At 42.0% G+C, this 11,499-nt stretch overlaps 1 protein-coding gene across 1 annotated transcript; it reads right to left on the bottom strand.

Moving 5' to 3' along the window:
* Nucleotides 1-5,665: 5,665 nt before the first annotated feature.
* fignl1 (fidgetin-like 1) lies at nt 5,666-8,219 on the bottom strand. Its single transcript, XM_080535692.1, has 2 exons — nt 8,144-8,219; nt 5,666-7,756 (listed from the first exon to the last, which is right to left on the bottom strand). The coding sequence occupies exon 2, from the start codon at nt 7,737-7,739 to the stop codon at nt 5,871-5,873; it is 1,869 nt and encodes a 622-aa protein (XP_080391818.1). The 5' UTR covers nt 7,740-7,756; nt 8,144-8,219; the 3' UTR covers nt 5,666-5,870.
* Nucleotides 8,220-11,499: the final 3,280 nt, after the last annotated feature.

Below are 11,499 nucleotides of genomic sequence, written 5' to 3' on the forward strand. Positions count from 1 at the left end.
TGGGGTTGATGTTGTCTGGACCTCTGGACTTGTTCACATTCACCCTGGAAAGCTGCCTTCTCACCTGCTCAGATGTTATAAAGCTGTGAGTACCGGTGTCTCCAGGTGTGAAGCATGCTCCCTGGCTCCTGGTGTTGGTAAGGGGAGGCAGTTGCTGCTGGGGTGCTGCTGGGGTGTCAGGGGGAGTGGGGGCTACTGTTGCCAGGGGTGCGGTACATTGGAGAGGGGAGGAGAGGGTCGGGGGCTGTGGGGGGTGACAGGGGGATGGGGGGGGTGACAGGGTCGGGGGCTGGGTCGGGGGCTGTGACAGGGTCGGGGGCTGGGTCGGGGGCTGTGACAGGGTCGGGGGCTGGGTCGGGGGCTGTGACAGGGTCGGGGGCTGGGTCGGGGGCTGTGACAGGGTCGGGGGCTGGGTCGGGGGCTGTGACAGGGTCGGGGGCTGTGACAGGGTCGGGGGCTGTGGGGGGTGGCAGGGGGATGGTTGGTCAAACCTGTTAAAGAAGCAGTTCAGGTCATCTGCCTGCTCTCGGGTCCCCTCCACCACAGGATGTGGCTGCTTGTGGCCCGTGATCTTCTTGAAGCCCTTCCACACCTCCTTGGAGCTGTAAGTAGGTTTTGAGGTCACGCTTAAAAAAGTCCTGAGTTTTAGACAACCTCAGGCCCTCAGGTAGGGTGTTCCACAATCTAGGAGCATATATGCTAAAAGCTGATCCTCCAAATCTCTTTGTCCTAGCCTCTGGCACTATTAAAAGTTCCGTGCCACTAGACCTTAGGGGTCTAGCTGGTGTGTATCTTATGAGCATGTCCACCATGTAATTGGGTGCATCGCAGTGGAGTGATTTATAGACTAGTAAAAGGATCTTAAAGTCTATTCTATAACTGACAGGGAGCCAGTGTAGTGATCTCAAGACAGGTGTGATGTGCGCTCTTCGTTTGGTCCTAGTAAGGACACGAGCAGCAGCATTCTGAACTATTTGTAGTCTATTAATCATTTTTTTGGGGAGACCTGTCAGGAGAGCATTACAGTAATCTAGCCTACTAGTAACAAACGCATGCATTAATTTTTCGGTGTCTGCCTGGGAGAGAAATGATTGTACCTTAGTGATGTTTCTTAGATGGTTGAAGGATGTATCTCGAATCGACTTCCATACTCCTAAAGTATAACATGATATATTATTATCATTCTAAGGAAAAAATAAATTAAGTGAAAAAATATGAAAAAATAACATAGAACTATGTTCTTTTTTTCACTAATTTGTTTTTTTAATCATTTTTATCATTCTATGATCATTCTATATCATACTATATGATGTATAGTATGATAATACTATATCAAACTATACTATATCATACTATAATACTAAGGGTATACTACGGGGAAAAATTATAAAGTGAAAAAATGCTGAAAAAAAGAACATAGTAAACTATGTTGTTTTTTTTAGTGTTTTTTCCACTTTATTCTTTTTTTCCTGAGTATGATAATAATATATCAAACTATACTATATCATACTATAATACTGTAACGATCCTATATGAGGCCCGTTAACAGCTCCTCGAAGGGAGTTAACTCGCTTGGTGTTGTGGTTAGCGCAGCCGGCGGTTATGCGGGAGGTCGGGGTTCGACTCCCGCATGGGGCGAGTTACACTACCAAGTTCCCGTTCGCTACAATGTATCGAAACACCATATAGAACAAAGGCAAATGTGAAGCATTACAGGTAAAAGAAAAAAATGTCAACATTTGAAATGTAATGATCCTGTATGAGGCCCGTTAACAGCTCCTCCAAGGGAGTTAACTCTCTTGGTGTTGTGGTTAGCGCGGCCGGTGGTTATGCGGGAGATCGGGGTTCGATCCCCCCGCATGGGGCGAGTTACACTACCAGTTCTCGTTCGCTACAATACTAAGGAAAATAATAATAAAGTGAAAAAATGAAGGAAAAAAAAGAACATAGTATATACTATATATATACATATATATATACTATATTTCCTTCACGTCATTCTTTTTTCCCTGAGTATGATAATACTATATCAAACTATGTTACGTCCGTAGTGTGTTTGTGTGTGTGTTCTGTTTGTTTCCTGTGTTTCTCTCAGGTGATTGTCCTTCCTCCTGCCATGGTGACGGCATGATTGGGCACACCTGTGCGCAATCCTCAATCAAGGGTGGAGGGAGGATAAAAGCCTGGGAGAGACACTCAGTTGGTGCCAGTGGGCCATTCCATAACTTCAGTGTTGTGTGCGCGGTTAAAACTTTAATTCTGTTACTGTGGTCTGTTACTGTGTGTTCAGCTGTAGTATCGTTCTGTGTTTGAGTTAAAGTCTGTCACTTTGTGTTCTTCTATAGTTTGCTACTGTGTGTTCTTCTATACTATAGTATAGTTCTGTTTGTTTCTAGTTAGCGAACATTCGGAAAGTATCGTAACTCGTACTTTCATTCCGCGTATCGCGTATCGCATGGTTATCACGCCGCCTCGTGAAAATTCAGTCCCGAACGACTCGTCGCTAAAAGGAAAAACAACACGTTTCTTTTCTCTGAAGCTTTCAAACGTTCAGACGTTTGTTTTACAGCTTCATTATCGCACCTCGACCCCTGACCCAGGGAATATGGTTGGGAATTCTATTAGAAAAAGACAATCAAAATAATGAGCTATTTAAAGTGATAGCCTACAACATCCTCTACCATGGTTGAAATTGAGGACAGTGACAACAGCAGTCAAGAGAGCAGTGATGATGATGATTAAGCTTGTAGCATAAATAAATGCTTAGGCTGTAACTTTTTGTTGAAAAGTTGATTTCAGTGTTTACAGAACAAAGCAGTGCTTAAAGAGATGTCAGTTGATTTCATTGTGTTTAAAGGAGTCTGACAGACTGTCATGCTTAAAGAGCAGTCATTTGATTTTGCATTTGTTTCTTTTGTTTTGCACACAATAATTTGTTCGTTCATCTTTATTTATGAATAAATGTCGTTTTGCTAATATAAGTTATCCATGTATCCCTTTTTTATCCATCCTACGGGTCGTGACTCGCGAGCTCGGGGAGCACCAAGCAGCATCCCTAGGTGCTCCTCTGAGCACTGGCCCCAAAAAGTTATGTGCACCCCTGACTATATCATACTATAATACTAAGGAAAAAAATTATAAAGTGAAAAAATGATGAAAAAAAATGTTTTTTTGTGTTTTTTTCACTTTATTCTTTTTTACTGAGTATGATAATAATATATCAAACTATACTATACCATATAATACTAAGGAAAAAAATTATAAAGTGAAAAAAAGAACATAAACTGTGTTTTTTTTCACTTAATTCTTTTTTTCCTGAGTATGATAATACTATATCAAACTATAATATACAATACTAAGGAAAAAAATTATAAAGTGAAAAAAAGATGGAAAAAAAGAACATAGTAAACTATGTTGTTTTTTTGTTTTTTTCACTTAATTCTTTTTTTCCTGAGTATGATAATAATATATAAAACTATACTATATAATACTAAGGAAAAAAACAATAAAGTGAAAAAAATATGGAAAAAAAGAACATAATACTATATCAAACTATATATCATAAGGAAAAGAATAATAAAGTGAAAAAAAGTTTTCCTTTATTGTAATACAAAAGCACATGGACACACACATTTATAATATGATATATAGTATAGTATGTTGTATGATATATTATGATGTAGTATAGTAAGCGTCACAAAAAAACATAGTATAGTATGCATGATGTAGTCATACTATACTATGTTTTTTTGTGTGACGCTGACTATATTACATCATATATCATACTATACTATAACACTTGGGTTATCCCAGGATCTATACAACTGATCATGCCCTTAAATCATATCTACAGTATACAGTCCCCAGACTGAGTCCTCAATACATGTGGAGAAGAAATCTGAGGGGCTGCATAATGGTACACTTCATGTCCGACCGCATGGGCTATGGGTGGCCATGATCAAAGCCCCAACTAGGATGAGTGAAAGGGCTTGTAAGGCTAGTAAGAATGACAAGTATAAATCAACAAGAATTTAGCCAATCTTCAACAATCATGCAAGGGTAACTTTTCCTTTGTATGGTATACTGTAGGTCACATTTTAACTAAAAGCCCAATCTTATCTCACCATTTCTGGGCTTTACAGAGATGTAAAGATATGATAGATTATAAAAAATTTCTGAATGTCAGTGGCTGAATTTACCATCCCAGTACCAGAGGAATTCTGTGCATCTGTCCCGGTCCAGCTGTGGAGAGCCCTGCTGTTCTGACTAGCTTCCACCACCCCCTTGGGGATGTGCACACTACTTGCATTGCTGGCTAATTTTACAAAGTTTCAATACTGCGGCCAACCACAGAACTATGAAAAATTAATCAGCAACTTGACAAAAAGATGAAAAATACATGAAACCCTTTTTTCATGGTCTTCCAGTTTTTCAAAGATTGTTTCATAAAAATTACATGACCATTTTATTTCATGTGCGCACAATCTATAATCGGCGCCTTCTCAGCCAGCAACTCTATTTGACAAGAGAGGCATTCAACTTAAAAGGAGATCAACTACATTAAAATCCCTGTTGACTCCATATGTATTTGGAGGACTGAGTCTAGAGGACAGAAAGAGGGCAGGCAGCCTGTCTGAAAGCTCTGGGGTGAGCAGGATTAAACTGCTAGGTATTTATCAAAGCAATGTCATGCACAATATGTTATCTAGATAGATGCCTGTTCATGATAATTATAAGACATTAGATATAACAAAAATAAATCATGAATCGTACACTTTAATTTCAAGTGGAAAAAAACATTCTAGAAGGATTTCAGGTCTTTAGGCCTGATGAACAGGAAGCGTTTCTCCTGTTTTGTTGTCACGGTGACAAGAGAGTGCAGGTCTGTGGGTATGTCTTATTATGAGACCAGGGGCACTTTAAGTTGGCTAAACATTTTAGCAACGGTTCATGCTGTACGACATTCACTCACAGCGATGCACAATTCTTCAACTTTCTTTGAGGCATTTTTGCACAGCCCACCAGCACCCATCAATATGACTGATCGTTAAAATATCAGTTTCTATTCAATTAAGTGTTGTACAACATTTGTGCTGCTGAACCAGGATACAGTTACTCAACTTCCCCTTTCATGGTTAGCATATCCATTGCTTAAGACTTCAGGATATTTTGGAATCTCTTTCTAAGAACTTTTAAAGGATTACCCCATTTCCCCTTTTAGGAGATTACAACAAATTATAGGGAGTGAGGGAGACATTTAAGATCATCTTGATAAGGATTTGAGTTAGTCAGGCTAGTGATGCTGCAGGATTCCAGGCGAAGGGGAGTTGTTCTCCAGGCAAAGGTGTTTATCTGCTTTGGACAGATAGGTGATGGTGTGAAAAGAGAACAAAGTGACACATGAACCCATGGCCCCCATCCTTTGCAAAAGAAAAACAACCTTTGCCACATTTCCTGTGTTACAAAGAAAAAAAAAACATTGGTAATAAAATGCCACAGAAAATATTTGGAAACTTTTATTAGGAAGACATTTTATCAACATCCCATGTAGTAAGAATAATACATTTAACTGCATCAGGATCATATAATAATAATAATAATAATAATAATAATACTACTACTAATAATAATAATATAATGCAGATGATACAAAATTAATATATATATATATACAATTATATCACACCCAAAAGCTTACAACACACTTTTATATCCACAACTGAGATGACGAATATACAGTATAATTTCACTAATCATTGTTTGAGAATTACAGTCCGTGTTAATCATCCCATTCATTGAACATAGCGTGCTTGTATCAATGAGATTTCAGACAGCAGTAAATGGAAAATATAAACCATGCTGCAGCCTGATCAACGTCCACAACCGAAGGTCTTGTTCCAGTCCTCGTAGAGCTCCAGGTCCTTAGCCGAGACACTGGGGCGCACGTTCTTAAGGGCCTCCTGGAAGTCAACGTGGAGGATGGGGCGCACCTGGTCAGGTGTGATAGTAGCGATGTCGCTGAACTGGATGCTACGAATGGGGCCTAGTGCTGCCTCTCGACACAGCTGTGTCATATCAGCCCCCGAGAATCCCTCTGTCCCCGTGACCACATTCTCCAGCTCCTCCGCTCCCAGCTGGTTCTTCTCACGAGACATGAGGTTCACCACTATCTGTCGTCGGGCGACGGCCTCCGGAAGGGGGATGTACAGCCTCTTGGAAAGCCGGCGACGGGCCGCCTCGTCGATCTCCTGAGGGCGGTTGGTGGCGCCCACCACCAGGATGCGGTCGTCAGCTGAGGTGGCTGCCCCGTCAAGCTGAACCAGGAACTCTGTCTTTATCCGTCGGGAGGAGTCGTGCTCTCCATCTGTCCGCTGAGACAGCAGAGAGTCGATCTCGTCGATGAAGATGACTGCTGGCTGGTGGCAGCCGGCGATGGCGAACAATGCCCTCACCATTTTCTCCCCGTCGCCCACCCATTTTGAGGTGAGTGATGAGGCACTGATGCTGAAGAAGGTGGCCCCTGACTGGCAGGCGATACACTTCCCGATCAGAGTTTTGCCCGTCCCTGGGGGCCCAAATAGGAGGATGCCTTTGGGTGGACCACGGAGGCCAGTGAAGATGTCAGGACGTAACATAGGCCAAACTACGATCTCTTTTATGGTGGCCTTGGCAAACTCCAGACCAGCTATGTCATCCCAAGACACAGGTGGCCCGTGGTCCATGATTTCACTCATGATCAGCTCCAGGATCTTTGGCTCAAAGTTTTTCAGACGCTCATCCACTATCCCAGTATCTTGGGCTGCGTTGTTGTTGGGACCACCGTCCTCCTCCCTCGGCATGGGGGACACAAACTTTGAAAATGTCCCCCGTGGTCTATTTGCTCCCAGGGACTTCTTGGTTGCAGCTGGAATACTAGGTGGCTGAGCTCTGTAGGGCTGGTGCAAGTGTTTTTTTTGCTGATCAGCAATGAACTGCTCTCGGGCACTTTTAAAGTTAGAGCCACTCCGTGACTCCTGCCCTGACTGGCCTCCAACTGCCCCCCTAGCTGTGTGAGAGGAGTGAGAGGAGGGGAAGGAGACAGACTGGTGACTGTCTTCTTCCCAGAGGAAGACAGAGGCCTGGTTTGCTTGTGGAGGGGCTGAGGAGTGAGGGCCAAACAGAGGCTGTGCCCGTGCTGGGGGGTGAGCGGAGGAATGGGGAATGTTGGAGGCTCTCGGTTTCTCTGCAGCACCACCTAGTGGACTGCTGAAAGTACTGCTGCCCTCAGTCTTCGTCAATAGGGGCAGAGGCTCTGCAGAGGGAGCAAACAGGGAGATGCCTCTGCCCTCCTGCCTAATAGATATGTTAACATCTGTAGGTGTCAACAGGGAGTGTCCCCCGCTTGTCCCAGCCTGAAGCATCTTCTGCACGCATGGCAGCTCCCGAACACTCGCGACTGTCAGGGACGACTTCCATTTGTCACTGTGGTTCTTCTGACTGTGGGCCAGATGCAGTGCGCTGTCGGCATAGTTGTTAAGCCCAGTGTGAGGATCGTCCGAGTCCAGCACTGCGGCGTAGCGCTCTGAGTAGGTCCTGAACAGGCTGGCTGCGCTGGCCTGAGAGAGCTCGGAGCTCGCCCATGCATATTGAATGGAAAGGATATGCGCCCGATAGGCTTCTGCCGTCTGTTCAGGTGTGCAGGTGCCAGAGGAAATGTCAAAGGACCTCCTCTGCCACTCATCCAGGTGTGCACTAGTCATGCCTGGCGTGCTCCTGCCTGTTTAAAGAGCAGGAACCAGAGTCATTAAAAATGCATGATCCAAGAAGCTGCCAGGCAAACAATACACACACTCAAAGATACACCCATTTAAATTATATTGAATATAAGCTACATTGAAGAGAGCATCTAAATGCACAGAAGATACCCGTGGCGATATGAATATGTTGTATGTCTGTCACTTTCTTTTAATTAACTACTCTCTCTCTGTACAAGAAATGTACTATTTTGTGGTCAGTTGAATTTCAATTCAATAAATTCAAGAAGTAAACAAAATAACAACGATTGCAAATAGGGCAGTTAATTTGTAATTGATTTCGTAATAAACTGAAAATGAGGAGCTTTAGACATTAAAACATGTTTAAATTGTCAATTCAAATCACTTACTGAATTATCCCCAACAATGCTGCAAACCACCAACAAAAACATAAACCATGAAGCAAACTAACTTACATGGCACACGATTTACTACTGTGGGATACTAGGGAAAATGAGAAAAACGTGCTAATAAATACTAATGCCTATAGTTAGAGCTAGGGCACAAGTGTTGGTATGATGACACAAAGAAATTGCTATTCAGAATGGCTGGAAATCCTAGAGGGCTGTGTGGCTATCAGGTGGGTAGTAGACCTCTGAAAGCTCTGTGCTTTCACTATATGTTACCAATGAATTCCGACTAGTAGTCCTTCCTTTGCCAACTATGCCCCAAAGCTTTGGAACACATTACCTTTAGAGATCAGGGAAGCCAGCTCACTAAATATTTTTAAAAGAAAGCTAAAAACGCACTTCTTCAATATAGCCTTCAACTAGCTTAGTTATCTGCACCTGCCCACTGTAGTCTGTCAATAACATCTATAAGAAGTCTATTGATAAAGTCTATAGTAGTCTGTAAATCTTTACCTTTTCTTTTGACTGTTTCCCCCTGCTTTTATATTCATTCTATGCTTGTATATGTTTTGATATTCACTTTATGTTCTTATCCCTGTTGTAAAGCACTTTGAGCTGCATTTCTTGTATGAAAGGTGCTCTATAAATAAAGCTTTACTTACTTACTTACTTACTTACTCCTGCTGCTACCAAACTACTAGTAGCTAGCTGTGGCTGCTAGTTTAGCTAGACACAGTGTACAGACCCAGGGATGTATAGTTTAGTTACATTGCCAGCTGTCAGTCGTCCGGATTAGAACTACTCGACAACATTATGAGAGAATATGACGGTTGATCTCCAGGTTTTAAAGCTCGCGTTGATTTCCCCAAATGAGCACAATTCCGAAAATGCATCTAAAAAAGCCCCCCGTATCTTCTCTGTTGTCGTTTAATAGCGACTGGCAACTCATGTAAACGGCGCATTACCGCCACCTACTGGACTGGAGTGTGGATCACCAGGGACAGAGAAAGTCAACATGCTGAACCCTGAATGAATGAATGAATGAATGAATGAATGAATGAATGGTCTTTATTGTCATTAATATAGTACAGGTACCATACAACGAAATTTAGGAGGGGGGGCTCCCCTGGTGCTAGGAAAAAAAATACTAAAAACAAGAAGGGAAAAGAGCTGGTTTACATAAATAAAGGCTATATACACTATCCACTGTACTACTATACTCTACAAATAAAACACTGTGCCGTACTCTATGCTATGCTATAAATATCCTAACCTTTCCTATCTCTGAACCTGCTCGCTAGCCCTGCTGTACCCCCAAAAGATATTGACCAGAATATCCACTGAAGTTCACAACCAGGTTTTCTCTCTCCATCCTATTTCTTGCAGTGATGATAAAACCATCCTCCTCCTATGGTTGTTTGTACTGGTATGAGAGTAGTGTTCTCACACCATTTCCAGATGTAGCCTATCATTTATATTTCATTGAGTTTAGCTAATTAACATAAGCAGATTTGTTACAGAGAGACAAGCATCGAGGAGATTCACTTTTTACACCTTAATATTGTCAGATGGTTCCTCACCTTGACAGTAGTCCGTGGGTCAGGAGAGACTATATGCCTAATGCAGGGTTCAGAGCTCTTTAAACAGCCACTAGTAACTTCAGTTAACATTAGTCACTGACAAACATTTATGGGATCAAGAGACAATGGTTAACATTGCATGCATGGCCAAATCAACTCAAATGAACTTTCTGACTTTGGTTGGTAGTTACTTTGAGGTAATTTGGTCACAAATGTTGAAGTTTGTCTCTTGATCCCATTCACACCCATTGATTTGATGTTACCAATGTGGCTAAAGTGGGCTGAAGTTAGTAGTGTGGCTATGACCAGAATCCACAGGCCAAGTGAGAAATTAGTGTGGCGATCTATCTAAGCCAGGGGTATTACATTACAATTCAACAAGGTCCAGTTACAGAAAACGTGTATATTGTAAATATATAATCATGTTTTATTATATATATATTTTTTAAATATATTTTATTATATATATATATATATATGATATTAATGTCATGCACCTGTGTGTTTGTATTTCTTGGGACATTGAAATGGTTTGAGAACTTCACCCTAAAAAAAAACAATCCTGAGAACATTCCTCGAATGTTTCACAAATGTTCCTAAAATAACCCTAACCCTAAAATAAAATAAAAAGTTTGATAACTTAATTGATCTTCCGTAAACAACTTTAAAAACAACCGCGTGGGGGGTGAGGGAGGAGCTTTCTCCGTGTTTCGAAGAAGACCCAATCACATTACGTCTTTTATTTGGGTTTCCACCTAGACTGCCAATAGTATAACCCGTGTGGGGTAATAGGCTAGGTGCACGATCTCCACTACTTCCTGAAAGGCACCTTGCATGAACATATCCTGTCTCTCTCTATTGGTTTAATTGATTAATCACCTGTGCACTGTGTGTTCCAACAGTTTACCGCACAGCTGATTAATCAATTAAACCAATAGAGAGAGACAGGATATGTGCATGCAAGGTGCCTTTCAGGAAGTAGTGGAGATCGTGCACCTAGCCTATTGGACTCGCGTCGAGTTTAACTCCAGACCCAGTCTAGACTCCAGTCTAGACTTTTTGCATTTCTTTATTTTCTCATCTGACATCCACTCTTATCCAACAAGATTCAATAATGACCTCCACTTACCTTTCTGTCGAACTTCTAGCCACCAATTCAACATTTGTTATAGAGGTCCGAGAATCTGGAACACATTGAGCTCGCCACTGAGATCAACACCTCGATCGGCTTTCAGAAAGCAACTGAAAAAAGATCTAATTTCGTTATGAGCTGTTTATTTTATATTGTAGTGCTTTTCCCGTTGAAAGGTGGGCAAGATGGAAACTTTTTTTTTTTTTTTTTACTAATCTTACTATCCTTGTATCTATTTTCAGTTTTTTGTTGTTGTCTTGTGTGTTTGTATGTGCTATCCTACCTGTCTGCCCGATGGATATGCTTTTGTTTGTGGTTTCTTTTCTCCTATTGACGTGCAGTAAGTGTCCCTTGATTTTTATTTGAAACATAGATATTGACGTGGGGTGGAACTCTGTACAAGCCTTCTGGGCTTCGTTCCCTCCTTGCACAATCTCTTGTGTGCTAAATAAATAAACTAATCTAGCCCCCCGGGCCCACCGACCCAATTCAGGGGGGTTGGGTCATCAATGTCATCTGTCGGATTCTACTTGGGATTAGTGGTCACGTGACCACGTCCTGCCAGGCTTGACGGTCGCTGTCTGCCGCTGAACCAATTCTAATTTGTTGGGACTGTTGGGACAGAGATCCGCTATTTGATCAAC

This window comes from Nansenia antarctica (assembly GCF_963989245.1).
Source record: "Nansenia antarctica genome assembly, chromosome: 1".
Taxonomy (NCBI): domain Eukaryota; kingdom Metazoa; phylum Chordata; class Actinopteri; order Argentiniformes; family Microstomatidae; genus Nansenia; species Nansenia antarctica.